The sequence below is a fragment of the Rutidosis leptorrhynchoides genome, chromosome 1, assembly GCF_046630445.1.
Source record: "Rutidosis leptorrhynchoides isolate AG116_Rl617_1_P2 chromosome 1, CSIRO_AGI_Rlap_v1, whole genome shotgun sequence".
NCBI classification, from domain to species: Eukaryota; Viridiplantae; Streptophyta; class Magnoliopsida; order Asterales; family Asteraceae; genus Rutidosis; species Rutidosis leptorrhynchoides.
The window spans coordinates 637,362,564-637,385,245 of NC_092333.1; the positions used below are offsets into that span (position 1 = coordinate 637,362,564).

Sequence of the window (22,682 nt, forward strand, 5' to 3'; positions counted from 1 at the left end):
AAGAATGAATTACAACAGAAATTGATTGACATCTTACAAACGGAATAACAATATCTACTAATAGCTAGCTCCAGTTCAACTAACTCTAACAAACTAATTGTAATTGCAAAGGTCAACTAATCCGTTATGAAAGTCAACATCTTCTACTTTGAGCTATTCTCCTCCCACGTGCCACTCACATGCTTCTGGTATTAAAGATGACTGGTGCCGGTCACGTGATCACTTTTAAACCCTATCAATTCCCTCCTCTTAAAATCATTCTTGACCTCAAGAATGTCAAGCATCGATTTGAAAATCAGGATACCGACGATTCAAGTCCTCAGCAGGTTCCCAAGTAGCATCATCTTCATTTCCATCTATCCATTGAGTTAACACATACACTGCAGCTCGATTGTTCTGTTTCACTAATTTTCGCCCTAAAATCTTCAGTGGGGCAGTAGCAATTAACCCATTTGGGTCTAGGACAGGTAAATTCCCAATCGTAGCAGGAGCAACTCCTCTATGCACTTTGAGTTGTGAAACATGAATTACTGGATGTATTTGTGATGTTGCTTGTAACTGCAGTTTATAAGCCACCTTCCCAATCCTTTCAATTATCTGGAAAGGGCCAAAATATTTGGGTGAAAGCTTGTTCTGCCTTCCTCCTCTTACGGTCATCTGCCTGCCTGTGTGGTTGTAATTTGACATACACCCAATCATGTATGGTAAACTCCCCATCAGTTCTGTGTTTGTCTGATTGACTCTTCATCCTATCTTAAGCCCTTTTCAAATGAAACTTCAACACTTGCATAGCTTGTTCCCTAGCCACCAAGGTCCTATCCACAGCTTCCACTCTGCTATCTCCCTTAGTATATAAGATTGGTGTAGGTGGAGCTTGACCATATACAACTTCAAATGGGGTAGTATTGATAGCAGTATGATAATTGGTATTGTACCAATATTTAGCTAAAGGTAGCCATTTTAACCAATCCTTTGGTTTATCCCCAGACATATGAAATGTTCCGTTCATAATAATTATAAACGTTTCATATTAATTGATTTCGTTGCGAGGTTTTGACCTCTATATGAGACGTTTTTCAAAGAATGCATTCGATTTTTGAAACAAACCATAACCTTTATATTTACTATAAAGGTTTAAAATATTACGAAGATTATCAAATAATGATAATCTAAAATGTAGCGTTTTCACATGACCATTACATAATAGTTTACAATAATATTACACAACAACTTAAGTCTTCGAATGCAGTTTTTAAACAATATTGTACAAGCATGCAGACTCCAATCCTGTCTTTATTTAGCATGCAACAGCGGAAGCTCTTAATAATCACCTGAAAATAAACATGCTTTAAACGTCAACAAAAATGTTGGTGAGTTATAGGTTTAACCTATATATTAATCAAATCGTAATAATAGACCACAAGATTTCATATTTTCATTTTTCATAAACATCATCCCATACATAGAGATAAAAATCATTCATATGGTGAACACCTGGTAACCGACATTAACAAGATGCATATAGAATATCCCCATCATTCCGGGACACCCATCGGACATGATAAACTCGAAGTACTAAAGCATTCCAAATTCCAGAATGGGGGTTGTTAGTTCCTGTAGATCTACCTTTAGGATTCGCGTCAATCAGGGGCCAGTTCCCTAATTCTTAGGCTACCAAGCTAAAAGGGGCATATTCGATTTCGATCATTCAACCATAAAATGTAGTTTCATGTACTTGTGTCTATTTTGTAAAACATTTATAAAACTGCATGTATTCTCATTCCAAAAATATTAGATTTTCAAAGTGGGACTATAACTCACTTTCACAGATTTTTACTTCGTCGGAATTTAAGACTTAGCCACGGATCGATTCACGAATCTATAACAAATATATACATATATATAAAAGTATGATCGAAATATATTCACAACATTTTTTATTACGTTTTAATGATTTAAGTTTATTAAATTAGCGGTCCAACATTAGTAATCTACAACTAGTTGTCCATAGTTAGATGTACAGAAATAAATCAATATATATTATCTCGAATCAATCCACGACCCAGTGTCTACAAGTCTCAAACTCGATCACAACTCAAAGTATATATATTATTTTGGAATCAACCTTAACCCTGTATAGCTAACTCAAGCATTACTGCATATAGAGTGTCTATGGTTGTTCCAAATAATATATATAGATGGGTCGATATGATATGTCAAAACATTGTATACGTGTCTATGGTCTATCATGGTTACATAATATGTTAGAGTACATGTATAATACAATATAAGTTAGTTAAATTATGGTTAGAATAGATTTGTTACAAATTTCACGTAGCTACAACAAGCAAAAATATCCAATTTTGTTTTACCCATAACTTCTTCGTTTTAAATCCGTTTTGAGTGATTCAAGTTGCTATGGTTTCATAATGAACTAAAATTCATGAAACTAAATAGAAAAAGTATAAGTTTATAGTCGGAAATACAGGTTACGAGTCATTTTTGTAAGAGGTAGTCATTTCAGTCGAAAGAATGACGTCTTGATGACCATTTTGAAATGCATAATTCCACTTTGAGTTTAACCATGATTTTTGGATATAGTTTCATGTTCATAAGAAAAATCATTTTCCCAGAAGGACAACTTTTAAATCAAAGTTTATCATAGTTTTTAATTATCTAACCCAAAACAGCCTGCGGTGTTACTACGACGGCGTATGTCCGGTTTAAGGTGTTCTTCGTGTTTCCAGTTTTTAAATCATTAAGTTAGCATATCATATGGCTATAGAACATGTGTTAAGTTAGAAGGATTAACTTTGTTTGCGAACAAGTTTAGAGTTAACTAAACTATGTTCTAGTGATTACATGTTATAATCTTCAAATAAAATAGTTTTATATATATGAATCGAATGATGTTATGAACATCATTACTACCTCAAGTTTAGTAGGTAAACCTACTGGAAGTGACAAAAATTGATCTAGCTTCAAAAGATTCTTGGATGGCTTGAAAGTTCTTGAAGTAGAATCATGACACGAAAACAAGTTCAAGTAAGATTATCACTCGAATTAAGATAGTTTATAGTTATAGAAATCGAATCAAAGTTTGGATATGAATATTACCTTGAATAAGAAAGATAAACTACTATAATTAACAAATGTTTCTTGATCTTAGATGATTACATGGAATGGATTTGCAAATTTGAAAGTAAACTAGCAAACTTGAAAGGATTTTCGAAGTGTTCTTGAAGTGTTCTTCCTATGATGATTAGTTTACTGGAAATTTCGTTCCTAAGAGTGTGTGTGTGTTTAGAGAGAATTAGAAAGAGAATTGGAAGTGAAATGGATTGATTGGTGAGTGGTGAATGGTGAGTGGTGAGTGGGGTTAAAAGGAGTTCTAGTTAGTTGACTAGTTCATGGTAGAAGTTAAATTTGATTAGTCATGCATGACATAATCAAGAGTGGAATCCCATGCTAGTTCCTATTGGTATATACCCATAGTAAGTACGTCTAGAACCTGTATAATACGGGTACGAATACGGAATGACTACGAGTAGAATTTTTGATGAAAATGAATGGAAATGTAATTGTAAGCATTTTTGCTAAGTATAAGTACTTTGATATGTGTCTTGAAGTCTTTCAAAAGTGTATTAATACATCTTAATACACTACATGTATATTCATTTAACTGAGTCGTTAAGTCAACGTCAGTCGTTACATGTAAGTGTTGTTTTTGAAAACTTTAAGTTAATGATCTCATTTAATGTTGTTGAAAGCTTTAAATCAAATTTTAACACATTTTTAATAAAGCTCGACCCCAACCAGGGGCTCTGCCCCTTGGACCCCGCCAGGGGTTATCACCCCTTAGACCCCGCTATCGAGGGCGCTGCCCCCGAACCGCCGTCATAATTACGATAAGTTCAAACAAGTGTGCACTCAACACTTTCCCAAACTTGTTCAATATTTAGCAAGGTTATCTTGGTTAACAAATTAATCCCATTACTTAAATCATATTGGTGACACAAATCACCAACAATGAATATATCTTAATATGATACATATGCATTTAGTAAGGCGTTGCTATAACGATAATCGTTATATATATCGTTTCGAGTTTCATAATTCAATAGTCTCATTTTATGTATATAACTCATTGTTAATATACTTTGTGAGATACATACTTATCATAATATCATGTTCAATATATATATAATCATATATATATCATCATGTCGTTTTTACAAGTTTTAACGTTCGTGAATCGCCGGACAACTGGGTGGTCAAGTGTCTACATGAAACCTATTTCAATTAATCAAGTCTTAACAAGTTTGATTGCTTAACATGTTGGGAACATTTAATCATGTAAATATAGTTTTTTTTAATATATAATCATGGAAAAGTTCGGGTCACTACAACATTCACCTCAAATAACACTCAAAACATCTATTTACCACCTCAGTTTGCCCATCTGTTTGAGGATGGTAGGCTGTGGACAAGTGTAAGCTAACCTTGAGCAATTTAAACAACTCCTACCAAAAGTGACTAATGAAGATTTTATCTCTGTCACTCACAATTGTTTTAGGCAGACCATGCAATTTATAGACCCCATCCAAGAAAACATTGGCCACTTGTACAGCATTGAAAGAATGACCAAGTGCCATAAAGTGTCCATATTTACTCAGTCTATCTACCACCACTAATATTACTGACTTACCCCCAGATACAAGTAGCCCTTCAATGAAGTCCATGGAAAATTCATTCCAAATGAGGGATGGAATGGGCAATGGCTGAAGCAACCCTGGATATTTGGATAGATCATGTTTATTTCTTTAACACACAATGCATTCCCTAATGAACTGCTTCACATGTTTACTCATTTTCTTCCAGTAAAAACTAGCTGCAACTTTTTTAATAGTAGCATGAATCCCATAATGGCCTCCATTTGAATCATTATGGAAGTAATGAATCAATTCAGCCCTCAAGGTTGGGTCTGCACCTACTACTATCTTCCCCTTTCTCTTCAATTAGTGATCCTTCCACACATAATGCTTAGAAGAACTAGGGTCTGACTGAAGTTGACTAATCACTTGCTGCAAGTCAATGTCAGCAGCTACACTTGCATCAATCCTTTGTTGTAAATTGCTATCTATAGAGGACAAAAGCATTTGACACAATTCACCACTACTTTGAACTCTAGAGAGTGCATCTGCTGCCCCATTATCAACTCCTTTCTTGTAAATAATCTCATAGTCATACCCTAGGAGCTTAGGTAACCATTTCATCTGGCTAGGGGTTGAAATCCTTTGATCAAGCAAATATTTCAAGCTAACATGATCAGTTTTGATCTTAAAGTGTCTATCTAAAAGGTATCCCCTCCATTTCTCCAAAGCTTGGAGCACAGCTAAAAATTCCTTCTCATAAGTAGACAGTTTTTGATGCCTAGGTGCCAAGGTCTTACTGAGATAGGCAATAGGGTGACCATCCTGCTGTAACACTGCTCCAATGCCTAACCCTGATGCATCTGTTTCAATGACAAACTCCTTATTGAAGTCAGGAAACTGCAAAATTAGAGATTGATGCATTGCCTCCTTCAATTTCTCAAATGCTATAATGGCTTGATCATTCCAGTGCAACCCATCTTTTTTAAGAAGCTGGGTTAATGGGTGACTAATGGTTGCATACCCTTGTATAAACCTTTTGTAATAACCTGTGAGGCCCAAGAACCTCCTGAGTTGTTTAAGAGTTGTAGGTAATGGCCATTGTTTAATTGCCTCTATCTTAGATGGTTCTGTGGCCACTCCTTCTGCAGTAATTATGTGACCCAAGTACTCTACCTTGCTAGTGGCAAAAACACACTTGGATTGTTTAGCATACAAAGTATTAGCCCTCATCACTTGTAAGACCAAATCCAAGTGTTTAATGTGATCTGCTAGGGTAGCACTGTATACTAAGATATCATCAAAGAATACCAATGTGAATTTTCTTAAGTAGGGTTTGAATGTTTCATTCATTAAAGCCTGGAAGGTTGAAGGTGCATTAGTGAGACCAAAGGGCATCACTAAAAATTCATAATGACCTTCATGGGTCATAAATGCTGTTTTCTCAATGTCACCCTCATTCATCCTGATTTGATGGTAACCAGACCTCAAATCCAACTTAGAAAACACTGTGGAACCATGCAACTCATCTATCAACTCCTCTATAATTGGGATAGGAAACTTATCTTTGATGGTATGCTTGTTAAGCTCTCTATAATCTATACACATCCTCCAACTACCATCTTTCTTCTTAACCATCACTATTGGAGCAGAAAAGGGGCTTTGACTGGATCTTATCACTCCTGTGTCTAACAGCTCATTGACCATTGATTCAATGGCATCTTTTTGTGTAGGTGGATGCCTATAAGGCCTGATGTTAAGAGCTCATGTACCTTCCTTCAATGGTATCCTATGGTCATGACTTCTTTTAGGTGGCAGACCAATGGGTAAAGCAAATACATCTGAGTATTTACTCAACAATTCTGTAATTTGTGGGGGGTCCACACTCTTGCTTTCATTATTTTCTACCAAGGCCATGTGACAATAGCTAGTAGGGTAGACACACAAGTACATAAATGCTAATTGAGCCTCCTGTTGAGCTAACACTCTAGCCACCTTTTTCCCTTTTGACCATTTAACATCAACTTTAGCGATTCCCCTTAACACTACTTTTTAACCTTATAAGTGAATGCCATTCTCAACTCATCAAAATTCCAACAAATATCACCTAATGGTTTTAGCCATTGGATTCCTAAAACCATTTCACAACCCCCTAATGATATTATGACCATACTATCCTTGAATTCATGGTTATGCATTTTCCACCTTAAATCAAGACATTCACTAGTATTTAAAATCTTATTACCTCCAGGTACATTAACCTGCATTGGACAGATGCTACTAAGTCTGCAACCCAATTTTTTTGCAGTATCCAGATCCAGAAAATTATGGGTGCTTCCAGAGTCAATTAAGATGTTAATTGACTTGTTTTGAACTTGACCAGTCACCCTCATGGTCTGATATGTGGCTGTACCAGTAAGAGCACTCAAAGATATTTGAGGTGTATATTGAATCACCTCTTCTTCCTGCATGAGATCTTCTTCTAAATGTGGCTCTTCATAATCTGTCTGATCTTGACTTGACACCTCATCATTGCCCAGCACTTCTAGTGAATATAGTTGGCCACTGCATTTGTGACCTGGCATATACTTTTGGTCACAATAGAAACACAATCCTTTTGATCTCTTATCTTCATATTCCTTTTATGTCATTTGTTTTCTTGGAACAGCACTTTTAATTGGATTACTAGCTGTGGATGGTAATTCTAGTCTTGATTGTGTTGATGGTAGGGCTAGTATGGGTTGAGTATTCTGAGCAGGGGTTACACTTTTTGACTGGTAAGTTTGGTTGGTTCTCATGGTGGACACTTGAGGTGTATACCTCTTTTTAGCAGCTGCAATAGTATCTTCTTGCAATTTGGCTAAGCAATATGTATCTTCTAATGATTTGGGTTTAAACATTCTCATAGGCAACTCTATCTCCTTCTGCAACCCACCCAAGAATAGACTAATTGCTTATTTTTCACTAATCTCTACCTTATTCAAAAGCACTTCAAACTCATCTTGATATGCCTGCACAGTTGTTGTTTGTCTTAAATTCTTAAGCTCTAACATTGGATCTTCCACACTTGAACCAAACCTCTTCTGAATTGCTTCAGCATATGTATCCCAATATACATGTTCACCATAGATCTTGATATATTGCTGATGCCAATTTAATGCCTTATGATAGAGATGAATGGAAGCAATCTTGACTTTATCTTCTTCTTCCACTCCATCCACAAAAAAGAATTGATTACACCGATAGATCTAACCCTTAACATCTTCCCCTTCAAATTTAGGGAAGTTTAATTTGGTTATTCTTGTTAATTACATCCCACCTCTTCTATGCAGACTACTACCACCTTCATCAGCCTTCATCTTCTGCATCTCAGTTGTCAGGTAGTTTTGTTGCACAAGAACACTCTTGAGTTGATTAGTCAACTCTGCGATGGTGTTTTGCAATCCTGCCATAGATGAATTCACAATTTCAGTAATACTTTCTTTTATTGATTCATCTACAGCTGAGCTTCTGGTAAACATCACCATTGTTATGAATTTCTTCAAATTTGATCGATTCCACAGGAAATTGCTCTGATATCAATTGATATGATTCAATTAGGAATCACAATATATTCAAAAATGAATCTATAGAACAATAGAATCCTTGATTTCAAGAACAAAGATTGGAATTGAACTATTTAACTTTTATTGACTAATCGTCGTTTTACAGAAATTGAGAGAAAAGAATGAATTACAACAGAAATTAATTGACATCTTACAAACGGAATAACATCTCTACTAATAGCTAGCTCCAGTTCAACTAACTCTAACAAACTAACTGTAATTGCAAAGGTCAACTAATCCGTTATGAAAGTCAACATCTTCTTCTTTGAGCTATTCTCCTCCTGTAACATCCCGCGTTTTTCCGTTAAATTTATTTTTAACACTGTCTTTTTTTAAATAATATATTTCATTATTTAAATTCGTAGCTTCCGTTGACTAACGTTCATAATATTTCCGTTAATTGGTTATAACATCTCTCGGTTACACTAACGTTTTTAAAATATTCGTTTGGTTAATTCCCGCACCCGCTTTGAAACTTGAGGGACCAAAGTTGCAAGGGGGCCTAACTAGTTGACTAGGTCAACTAGTCAAACCCCACCATCACCATTCATTCACTCTTCACCTCCCACCTCTCTTTTCTCTCTAGCAACAAAACCCCATTTTCATCTTCATCAAGGAATCATCATCTAAACCCGAATCATGAAGCAAACATAAAAAAAAATTACATATTCGTGATCCTCTCTTCATCCTCTACATCTTGGTACCAATTTCATCAAGTTTAGGTAACATTTCTAAAACACTAAATTTCTCTAAATTTATTTTATATACTTGAAATGGTGTTAGTTAGTGTCTATGGCTCGTGTATAACATGAATATATGTTTTGTTTGCTCGATTCGTTGTTTTGAGTAACTAGTTTGAAAATTTGAAATGGGTGTGCTAAATCTTTGGTTTTGGATGAGTTAATGTTGTTAAATTGTTAAAGTTCATGTTTTAATTGTGTTACTAGTATCACTAGCTTCGTTTTGATGCATAGGTTGATTAAGAAAACTTCAAAAACATGAATATTGATTTTTGTGGATTTTGGTTAGGGTTTGATAGACTTAAAACAAACTTTTTGATGCTTGAATGCCATAAAATGTAAATTGTAAATGTATAGTTGTAATGCATGTTTCATTACATTCAAAACGGCATATTATATGTGTGAATTGGATTCCCGAAACTTAAAATGCATTTGATGAACTTGAAACTTTGAAAATAAACCTTTATTGATCACTTGATGAGATTTCGGTTATTGTAATTAATGTTTTTGCTTGATGAAAAGTGGTTAGTCGTATTCCTTGTCAAAAGAGCTTTCCAACGATATAAAATACGTATTCTAAGTGTTTACGGTTTGTGTTTTGCGCTAAATTAAATTTTGGATCAAGACTTGAACTTTTGAAACAGCCCAGGTACCAGGCCACGCCTAATGTCGCGATGCGGCAATGGCCGTGTTTGGGGACTGTTCAACTTTGCACTTTTTCGTTAAATTCCAACTATGCTACTCACCTCTGATTAACATGTAACTTGGCCAACATGCTCAAATATGACTTCTAAGCATAGAAAAATAGTTCGGGACCCGACCCGAACGTGTTGACTTTTTCGTTGACTTTGACTTGACCGAGTTTGACTTTTAGTTAAACTTAACCAAACGTTTATGCAATCGTTCTAATATTATTTTATACTTGATTCTTGCATGAAACTTGACAACGTGATTCACATGCTATATTTAATCAAGTCGTAACGAGCCATAGGACTAACTGAACACATTTTGCCCGACCTTGTGTCGTAACCGGTTAATTGATACAACTTACTTGTTTAGGTCAAGGCTAAGCAACAATCATGCACATGTTTACTTTGTGAAGTACTTTTATACTCGTGCACTTGAGGTGAGATCATAGTCCCATCTTTCAAACAACTTTTATGCTTTAAACTATAGGATGAGAAACATATACGTATCATGCTTTTACACTTTGAACACAAGTACGAAAACGAACATTCCACGTACGGGTTTGAACAAAAATCCTTAATTCAATTATCATTAGTTACACTTGCAGGGTGTAAACGTGAACTTATATTATGTGATCACATGGGCTTGACGAGCCTCATTTGGACGGTTCGCTACCGTTAGCGGATGAAATATATTTTAGGGTCTAGTGTATGTTCTAACACTACGCAAAGGGTGCAAAACAGTTAAGTTTGATAATTGGGTGCCCGCGATACAAACAACAACTTTAGAATGCAAATGATTTTGATAATCATCTTATATTAAATCTTGTGGTTCAAAAACAACGTTTACAAACACCTATGATTTCACCAACGTTTTTCGTTGACAAATTTCTATATGTTTCTCATGTTCATACTTGGCTATTTGATATATGCTTCCGTGTACACTCATACTTGCTTGGAGTCAAGCATACATGCATACACTCTGATTTCTTTCTTGGGGTCAAGCATACATACATACATACATACGCTAGTGATAGCACCTTTGGATTTAAACATATTGTTTACATACTCACGCTATTTATAGCAACCGTGATTTTTAAACTAATTATGTCAAAAGTTATTCCATTTATACTTTATACTTTTGTAAACTTAAACTTGTTGTCGAACCGTTTGGTAAACTAAACTTTACAAGTCTGGTACTTTTCAAATGAATGCGACATATTTTTGGTCAAACAAGTCTCATATAGGGACTACGACCACGTAACAGGACCTAAGTTAGCGGCGCCGCCAATGACGATTTTGTCTGGTCGCTACAGATGGTATCAGAGCGTTGGTTGTAGGGATCTAGGACGTGCATTAGTGTGTCTGACAGAGTCGTTAGGACGCATTAGTGAATCTAGACTACAACCGGATTGTTAGCCATTGCATTCTGACATACATTTGCTATAGATAGCACTTACTTGACTACTTGTGCATTATACTTGAATCATTCTTAGGCAAACTTCTTGATGGTACCAAGCTTCCATCATACGAACTCGTATTCTGTAACTTTCTGGTAACACACGTAAATTCAAGATTCATACGCGTAAGGATGACGACGACTTCATTAGTCACACTAGTTCGGGAACTCTGTCTCCCGGATTGTTATTCGCCACCGTTTCAAATTACTATCGGTTTCCCACCGGTGCTTCTTACTATCTACTTTTTTGTGTTACTAACATCACTACTCTAGGTGAGTATCGTCGTCACTACTTATCACTACAGTTGCGTACTATTCGTTATCATGATGCATTACTCTTTTAGTACCTAAATGCATTATTGTTTGACTTGAACCGCATTGACGTGAACAATCATTTATACACTTCCCTCGGGGAACGCTTCTTTAGAGTTGCACTAATTCTTTCGATTCAATACGAGTCACGTTAGAGACGTCGTTACACTTTGTTTATTTTAAATTTTCACGATTACACGAACTTGAATTTATGGGGTGATGTGGGAATGGAGGTATGAGTTAGCATAATATAACGACACTCGATCAACGTGGTTATATTATGGTAAGCCATACCAAAGTTCTAATGTGTGACGCCCCGTACTAAATCATCATGTATGGACCATCAACAACAGGATCATTACAAGGTTAAGTACTATATGCGTTTTCAAAACAGAGTTTGCATTCATTAATAAAAGGTGACGTCATAACTAACGTCAAATGTTTTACAATCCAAAAGCATGCTTCGCTAAGTAGAAGCAATAAATAAGTGTACGTGACCCCAAAGGTCGTTACATAACATAGTTTCAAAAGAAAAATAAGTTTGAATGCAAGATAAGTAGTCATGCGATAACAACTCTAAGCAGCGGGTTCTACAGCACGACTAGTACACAGCGGAAGCAACCTCAAGCACCTGAGAAATACATGCTTAAAATTGTCAACACAAAGGTTGGTGAGCTATAGTTTAAGTATAACAGTAATGTAAGTAGGCCACGAGATTTCAGTGCTACAACGAGCGTTCAAAAGTATGTAAAAGTATATGCTTAACCGTGGGCACTTGGTAACTAACTTAACGTTTAAAATACCCCTTGAAAGTACACTTGGCGAGTGCGTATGTTTACGAAGTATTAAACACTCGTTGACTGCTAGCACGACTAGCCCGAGTGGGGATGTCAAACCCTATGGATCCATATCTAAGATTCGCGTTCACCGGTTCATAAACCAATGATTAAACGTTACCGAGCTAAAGGGAATCTTTCTGCCGTTATATAACCCACACATATATAAAGTTTAAGTACTCGTGCCTAGTATGTAAAACATAAAATCAGCATGTATTCTCAGTTCCCAAAACAAGTTAAAGTAAAAAGGGAATGCTATAACTCACAATGATATGTAGCGGTAAAGTAGTAGTCGGGAAAGGTGTGCAAGTAAACGGTCCGAAGTCCTCAATGTAGTGACCCGGAAATTTTCAACCAAATTTAAACTTTAATCTTTATATGTTTCCGACACGAAAAGCAAAGTCCGTAATGTTGAGTCTCAAAAATTTTTGAACTATTTTCATATATCCAATTACCCTTCGATTATTTTCGACGATTCACGAACAACTATTGATAAATCGATATGTAAATATATATAAATAAATATATTTATATAATAACTTAAAATGTTATTCATACATTATATGAAATTGTTGTTATAAATAATCATGTAAAATAATATACTAAATAATGAAATCACTATTTTATATACAAATATATATATATATATATATATATATATATATATATATATATATATATATATATATATATATATATATATATATATATATATATATATATGAATATTAATTATAAATAGATATGTGTGTATGTATATATAAATAATAATTCGAAATATAACTTGAAGTATTATATGTTGTTGTTATTTAAAATTAATAAAATAAAAATAGGATATTATAATTATTATTTAAAATATATCTCTATATATAAATAAAGTATATTAAAAATAAATATTAAATGATTGTAATACTCGTTTGAGGTTTTGATGGATATTAAGTAAGTTAAATTCAAACTTATGTGATTTTAAAATAAGTGGTGATACGAAAATGAGTTATATAAATTTAGACTTATTAAAAATGTATTTAGGAAGTATTTGTTAAGTTTTAACACTTTTTATATCTTACCCAGAATTGAGAGGGACTGTTGATGTAATTTTTATTTAACAAATTAAGGATCGAATTTTATACCATAATGACTGAAATAAATAAAGAAATTTAATATATAAAAATTGGGATTTTTTTCCGTGTATTTTATCCGCCACTCATTAACAACGGAGCACGATATAATACTCCGTGAATTGATAATAGGACAAATATTCGGCTGCTTATAGATTATGATTGACAAACTACTGTATTTGATTGAATTAAAATTACTACAGTATGTATGACTAATGAGTGCACATGTGTTAACATATATTATATTAAATTTCTATATTATATATATATTATATATAAAAATCTACTTCTATATCTATATAACTGCTCGATAGATACATGTAAGTCCAATCGAAATTATATAATTGAAATCCATTTCTTTTCGCTTTCTAACTTCAAAATGCAGAAATGCAAAAACAAGGGAGGTGATAATGTTCGAGAAACATGATTGTTTAAAAGATGGAGACATATAATTTTCCATAATAAACTTATAAAACCTCAAAATCCTCTATTATTCTGTTGCTTCATCTCTTGATCACTCACCACCACTCTATCCTTCAACCATCACTCTTATCCCCTATTAACCATCAACCAACAACAGCCACACCGTCACCCTAATCACCATCGACACCTTCCTTCTACCGGAGCAACCACCATGTACAACCATCTAACCGTCACCCTCACCTCTCTTTCATTCTCTCTCTCTCACTTCTATTTCTGATTTATATCAAGCAAAACCAAGAAACCCATTACTGTTACTAGTGCTCCTGTTGTCCGAGAAATAAACCACCTTAACCACCACCACCGAAAGCCGCTGCTGTAGCAGCCGTAAAACCCATCACAATTATCAACATTTATTTATTTTTTTATTTTTTTTTCGCGATGGTTACTGCAGCTGGTATGCTGCTGCAATACTTCTGTTTATATTCTCTTTTCACAGACCCTTAAACAACCTCCATTGACACCCATTGTTATTGCTACGAGCTGTTTCAAACAAAATCCAAATAAACAATCGAAACCCAGATGAACAGTGATGGGAAAAATAAGAAGAAGACGATGAATAGTCTACTGTTTTTGTTTTATTTCGATTCATTGAGTTATTTCGAAGTTACTGTTGCTCAAACAGGTAGAAGTTACACGCGTTCTTGCTTCAGCAATTGCTGTTTCAATTAGAGTTTAATATGCGAAGGTTGAACAGGTTATAATTATGCTTTGTGATTTTACGTGAATTTATGAAGAAGAGTATGGTGTTGATTATGTGATGAGGATATAACGAGAATGATTAACGCGAATATGATACGGTTAAGATTATGATGTTGGTGAGGTTAAATGATTAACGAATTAGGATGTGGTTAATGATGATATAGGAAGACGAGTTTATGATAATGCCTCGTGAAAATGAAGATGATTATGATAATTCATGTTTTCTGTTTTATAATAATCGATGATGACGTTGATGATGAATGATAAAGGCGAATGAAGAAGATGAAACATAATAATGGGTTGAATAAATTTCGATTGAACATTAAACAGAAAAGTAACGCGCAGCTCGATGGTTAGGAGTGTTTGTGTTTAACGAGAGGTCACGGGTTCGAGCCTCGTATGGGACAAATCTTTTTAGGGAAGCTATTTTAAGGGTATACACTTCTATTCTATTATCATCATTATTATTATTATTAATTAATATTATGATTATTATTATTAATTGTTATTAATATAAGTATTATAGTTATTATCCTTATTAGTATTACTAAAATATGTATTAGTTATCATTTATTATTAATATCATAATTATGATTACAAATATGATTATTAGTATTATTATTGTTGTTACTAATATTATTATTATCATTTAAAAAATAATTTTATCATTTTTACGTATTATGATTAATATTTAGAGTTATCATTGTTATCAAGATTATTATTATTATTACAACTATATTAATATCTCTATATATATAAAATAAAAATATATAAATAAATAATGAAACTTATAAATTATTATTATAACAAATACATCATTAATAATAAATGTATTTATTCGATTACGAGTATATGTTTTAATATATATACAAATAATATAGGTTCGTGAATCCGAGACCAACCTTACATTTGTTCAATGATGTCATATGTATTTTTACTACAAAATACATTAGGTGAGTTTCATTTGATCCCTTTTACTCTTTACATTTTTGGGACTGAGAATACATGCGTTGTTTTTTTACAATTGCTTTATTAACTGCTTTTGAAATATATCTTGAATTGAGAATACATGCAAATGCTTTATTAACCGTTTTACAATAATTATATGCGTGAGATTCATTAATCCCTTTTTAAATGCTTTTGCAATATATATTTTTGGGACTGAGAATACCTGCGCTGTTTTTATAACTGTTTTACGAAATAGACACAAGTAATTGAAACTACATTATATGGTTGAATGATCGAAATCGAATATGCCCCTTTTTATATAGTCTGGTAATCTAAGAATTAGGGAACAGAAACCCTAATTGACGCGAACTCTAAAGATAGATCTATCGGGCCCAACAAGCCCCATCCAAAGTACCGGATGCTTTAGTACTTCGAAATTTATATCATGTCCGAAGGAGGATCCCGGAATGATGGGGATATTCTTATATACATATTGTGAATGTCGGTTACCAGGTGTTCAATCCATATGAATGATTTTAGTCTCTATGCATGGGACGTATTTATGAGAAATGGAAATATGAAATCTTATGGTCTATTAAAATATTGAAATGATTATTTATGTTAAACTAATGAACTCACCAACCTTTTGGTTGACACTTGAAAGCATGTTTATTCTCAGGTATTAAAGAAATCTTCCGCTGTGCATTTGTTCATCTTAGAGATATTACTTGGAGTCATTCATGACATATTTCAAAAGACGTTGCATTCGAGTCGTTGAGTTCATCAAGATTATTATTAAGTCAATTATAGTTAGATATATTATGAAATGGTATGCATACCGTCAACTTTCGATGTAATGAAAGATTGTCTTTTCAAAAACGAATGCAATGTTTGTAAAATGTATCATATAGAGGTCAAGTACCTCGCGATGTAATCAACTGTTGTGAATCGTTTATAATCGATATGGACTTCGTCCGGATGGATTAGGACGGGTCTTCACAGTTTGTATCAGAGCGGTGGTCTTAGCGAACCAGGTCTTGCATTAGAGTGTCTAACTAGTAGTTGTTTAGATGCATTAGTGAGTCTGGACTTCGACCGTGTCTGCATGTCAAAAGTTTTGCTTATCATTTCTTGTCGAAAATCATCTGCTTATCCTTCTTAGTCTAGACACATCTTACTGTATTGATTGCATGAATAGTGTATAGACAAAATTCGTATCTTAGCGTATCTGCTAATTCATATCTTAGCATATATGTTATTGTTACCTTTGCCTGACAGCTCCCGTAGATTCTTCCGTAACTTATGGGATTTTAGTATTATATATGCATATGTAAATTATGTATTGTAGGGTACTAATCTACATCCTATAATCTATTTCTTATCGAAAATCCTTCGTCTGATCATACGAGATGAATCCCTCAACCAGTTCGAGTCCTTCAGATTCTGATAGCTATTCCGATAGTTATTCCGACAGCTATTCTGACATCGAGTTTCACCTAAACTCTAAAAGCTGTGTCACTAGAATGAAAACAACCAATCAGCCATCCCCAATTCATCTGATGGGTTCGTAGTCGACTAAACCAATAGAGAAAAGAAGAAAGCGATCTTTTCCTTTCCACCAACTGAATTTACCTCTTGGAAATGAACCTGAAACATTTACCGGCGAACCTGTTTGTAATACTGTTTTCTCTCTCATTTTCCGAATATCTCGCCAAGATTATATTCTATCCACAATTCTAAACGTTATTCATCCGCTAGTTCCGACCGGCAATCATCCTGGAATAATAGAAGAAGTCAACAAACTTCGAGTTCGAGAAACAAATTTGGAAAATATGGTGCAAAATGTACCAGCTTCAGCAACATCACCGGTACCAACAGTACCATCAATAACAGCACCAGTATCATTAACAATCCATGCCTCAATATCACCATCTGTACCTCGAGTATAATTATCGTTCCATGAATTGTTCTACATCATTTATCTTCGTTCGACATGGCGATTATATAATATCTAATGTTTTAGAGATTATATATTCTTATTCTAATGGTAAATCAAATGAGATTAATATCATATTAACTCATTAAATCCATAATTACATCTGAAGAAAATATATATGCAAGTATATTTTCATAAAGATTGTAATTAAAATTTTTTTTTGTACAAACTGTTAATGGTGAAAATATTTTAGCGGGTAGGTAATACCCAAAGAATATTTAGATTTCACATTAATAAATTACACTGTACATTCTTCGAATCAGATTCAATAGTCATTTACTATCCTACTTACATCTACCGATATACAAATCCGTTCACCACCAAATAACCATTTTCATTCAATTTCATATTTGGATTTTGATCTATCAGAATCCAACAAGTGGCATAATGAAGAAAACATTAGACAAGATAAAATTTGTTAGAAACAAACAAATTAACTATGAGAAATTTTGTTAAGAATCCACGCTAACGAAATCCTAGCTAACTGTTCCTAGCTAACTGTTAATTCCGTATTACATTTTATTTATCGCAGTTTATTTATCGCAATTTATTTTATCGCAATTTACATTCTCGCAATTTTATTTATCGTCATTTAATTTCTGTTATTTACTTTACGCACTTTATTTATCGTTATTTAATTTCTGTTATTTATTTTACGCACTTTAAATATCGGGACACGTATACAAGGTTTTGACATATCATATCGACGCATCTATATATATTATTTGGAATCACCATAGACACTCTATATGCAGTAATGATCGAGTTCTCTATACAGGGTTGAGGTTGATTCTACAATAATATATATACTTTGAGTTGTGATCGAGTCTGAGATGTATACGGGTCACGACACTTATTAATTATTTCGAATATTATATATTAAACTGTATATAAATTATTGAACTGTTAACTGTGGACGAATGATATGGGACAATTAAAATGAATTAAAATACTGATTATAACATATGAAACTAAATAATTCTTCAAGTTGCCACTTGATTTCATCTTAAACCTCATTTGTATCTTGACGATTACAATCTGCGTTCAAATTTTTCATGGTTCTTGAAAAATACCTCAATCAATAGGATGAACCAACCGCACTTCATTTACGGGAGAAAAGATTGATGCATATAGTTGTGCACCTAAAAAAAAAAAAAATACTCGGAACCTGATTAAACGTTTAACACGTAGCAGTGCTAATTCCTTTAGCATTATTATTACCGAAAATAACTTTACATCTGCTGTTCGGGATAGCCAGTTTTGTCACAGCTCCAGCAAGACAACTTCGACTTTTCGTACGAAACAACCTTATTATAATGTTGATATATACGCATGCTCTTTTATTGTTACCAGGGAACCGTTCATATTCCACCATATTACCATCAGCGTTTAATCATCTAAAAACACAATTTTCCTGAGACCACCTCGGATTAATAACCGATGATTCAGATATCATAGCATTAAATGCAGAGGAAACAGAAAAATGGTAGAGGGTCTAAACGACCAAAAGTTTGATGATAAAGAAAGGAGTGTTAGGAACGCTCAATAGAAAATTGAGTATTGAAAAACAGATTGAGCTACCCATGAAGGAGACCAAGAACAAATACAAGGACCAAACCCTATATTCAAAGGATTCAGGTAATTCTGGATCCGTTGAAATCTTTAGAGAATATCTTGCCCCGAAGTCATGTTAAAATCTTGCGGAAAAATCTTTCTCCATTAACCATCGAACTTAGAAATTTCAAAATATCATCATCAATATCTTCGATATTTCTGAGGATATTTTCATAAATAATCTCGTCCGAAATTATGTACCTCTTCATGCTTCCTGTGTATCATTATATTGGAAACATTAAAGAGAAAATTTAGTACCGAAGAGCAGATTATGCGAAACTATGAAGAAAGCCGTGGACAAATCACAAAGAATAAGTTTGACTTCAAAGAATTCAAATGATTCAATGACTGCTAAAGTCTTTAGCGAATATCTTGCTCTTTACTCTAAACCCTTGCGGACAATAGTTCCTATCATCCTTCGATATTAGAAATTCCAAGATATCATCGTATCTTTCATTATAAATATCCTCCATATTTCTGAAGATATTTTCATAACTATTCTTATCTGAAAACAGTAATCTCTTCGTGCTATCAGTTTTACATCATATAGAAACTATTATTTTCTATATTCTGTTAACTTTCGAGCTCAAAATATGAATGTTATTGAAGTAATGTTGGGAACTGATGCATGAGTTAGTATAATATAATGACACTTGATCAACGTGATTATATTACAGTAAGTCATGCTGAGTTTCTAATGGAACGTGATGATGGTTCACAGTAGATTATACCATCATCATGTGTCATGTTACATGACTCTTTCATTCTACATAACCTCCGAACATATCAAGAAGAATATATTCTTGATAGTTCTATCGTCTGTATTTTTGATAAATTTGAAAATCAAAATCATGCTATCACGTTCCACCCTGCTTAGAACATTATAATCATTCGAAACTCTATATCTACGAATTCTGGACCATTATTCGCTTGACTTGAAATCAGGAAGAGAAAACAAAAGCATAGAGCTTTGAAATATAAGAAAGAATAAAGCCCGATAACAACACATAAATTACAAACCGTGTATATCAATGTTTATCGCAACATAAAGACACGGGAGAATTAAAAACATTATAATCCCAAGGGTGAAGTAGAAGAACACAGATTCTTCAGGTGGAAGTTGGAAAAGGAGAATGACTGTTGAGATAGTAAGGATAAGGACAATAATCAGAACTGGATTAAGCATTTTCACAGCCTTTTGAGTTTGGGAATTTAGTATAGGAGTGGTAAAGACAATGGAACGGAAGAAGTTCATTTATAGTGAGAATACCAGACAAAGTAATCGAGACAGATGATCGCATTTAATTATAGAGATCTTAATTTCCATAAATCTCGAAGAATCAGATCTTATAGATTTCCAAGATTTTTCTTTAAATCCCTTGAATTCCGGAATTCAACCAAGACAACGTCAAAAGTTAAGACACACCTTATGTTCTAAATTCAACCCTGGTTACGCCAAAAGCTAAGACGAATCTCTATTTCTTCATTTCATTCTTTCGTGATAGCTTCACTCGTACGCTTCGAATAATCAAATTATTTTATCCAGGTTACACCCTGTGATAAAATTCTATTTATCAACTCATATTTGCCATGAAAACATTTTTTATTGTTAGCCATGACAACCTCACTCAAATTTCGGGACGAAATTTCTTTAACGGGTAGGTACTGTAGTGACCCGGAAATTTCCAACCAAATTTAAACTTTAATCTTTATATGTTTCCGACACGAAAAGCAAAGTCCGTAATGTTGAGTCTCAAAAATTTTTGAACTATTTTCATATATCCAATTACCCTTCAATTATTTTCGACGATTCACGAACAACTATTGATAAATCGATATGTAAATATATATATATATAAATAAATATATTTATATAATAACTTAAAATGTTATTCATACATTATATGAAATTGTTGTTATAAATAATCATGTAAAATAATATACTAAATAATGAAATCACTATTTTATATACAAATATATATATATATATATATATATATATATATATATATATATATATATATATATATATATATATATATATATATATATATATATATATATATATATATATATATATATATTTGTATATAAAATATATAAATATTAATTATAAATAGATATGTGTGTATGTATATATAAATAATAATTCGAAATATAACTTGAAGTATTATATGTTGTTGTTATTTAAAATTAATAAAATAAAAATAGGATATTATAATTATTATTTAAAATATATCTCTATATATAAATAAAGTATATTAAAAATAAATATTAAATGATTGTAATACTCGTTTGAGGTTTTGATGGATATTAAGTAAGTTAAATTCAAACTTATGTGATTTTAAAATAAGTGGTGATACGAAAATGAGTTATATAAATTTAGACTTATTAAAAATGTATTTAGGAACTATTTGTTAAGTTTTAACACTTTTTATATTTTACCCAGAATTGAGAGGGACTGTTGATGTAATTTTTATTTAACAAATTAAGGATCGAATTTTATACCATAATGACTGAAATAAATAAAGAAATTTAATATATAAAAATTGGGATTTTTTTCGTGTATTTTATCCGCCACTCATTAACAACGGAGCACGATATAATAATCCGTGAATTGATAATAGGACTAATATTCGGCTGCTTATAGATTATGATTGACAAACTACTGTATTTGATTGAATTAAAATTACTACAGTATGTATGACTTATGAGTGCACATGTGTTAACATATATTATATTAAATTTCTATATTATATATATATTATATATAAAAATCTACTTCTATATCTATATAACTGCTCGATAGATACATGTAAGTCCAATCAAAATTATATAATTGAAATCCATTTCTTTTCACTTTCTAACTTCAAAATGCAGAAATGCAAAAACAAGGGAGGTGATAATGTTCGAGAAACATGATCGTTTAAAAGATGGAGACATATAATTTTCCATAATAAACTTATAAAACCTCAAAATCCTCTATTATTCTGTTGCTTCATCTCTTGATCACTCACCACCACTCTATCCTTCAACCATGACTCTTACCCCCTATTAACCATCAACCAACAACAGCCACACCGTCACCCTAATCACCATCGACACCTTCCTTCTACCGGAGCAACCACCATGTACAACCATCTAACCGTCACCCTCACCTCTCTTTCATTCTCTCTCTCTCACTTCTATTTCTGATTGATATCAAGCAAAACCAAGAAACCCATTACTGTTACTAGTGCTCCTGTTGTCCGAGAAATAAACCACCTTAACCACCACCACCGAAAGCCGCTGCTGTAGCAGCCGTAAAACCCATCACAATTATCAACATTTATTTATTTTATTTTTTTTTCGCGATGGTTACTGCAGCCGGTATGCTGCTGCAATACTTCTGTTTATATTCTCTTTTCACAGACCCTTAAACAACCTCCATTGACACCCATTGTTATTGCTACGAGCTGTTTCAAACAAAATCCAAATAAACAATCGAAACCCAGATGAACAGTGATGGGAAAAATAAGAAGAAGACGATGAATA

General features: G+C 33.2%; 1 protein-coding gene across 1 annotated transcript; it reads right to left on the bottom strand.

Moving 5' to 3' along the window:
* Window positions 1–276: 276 nt before the first annotated feature.
* Window positions 277–717, bottom strand: LOC139849123 (uncharacterized). The gene has a single exon (XM_071838794.1). The coding sequence runs from the start codon at window positions 715–717 to the stop codon at window positions 277–279; it is 441 nt and encodes a 146-aa protein (XP_071694895.1).
* Window positions 718–22,682: the final 21,965 nt, after the last annotated feature.

What these genes read in the sequence shown, in the direction of transcription:
- LOC139849123 (XM_071838794.1), bottom strand. Translation starts at nt 717, where the DNA reads ATGGGGAGTTTACCATACATGATTGGGTGTATGTCAAATTACAACCAC.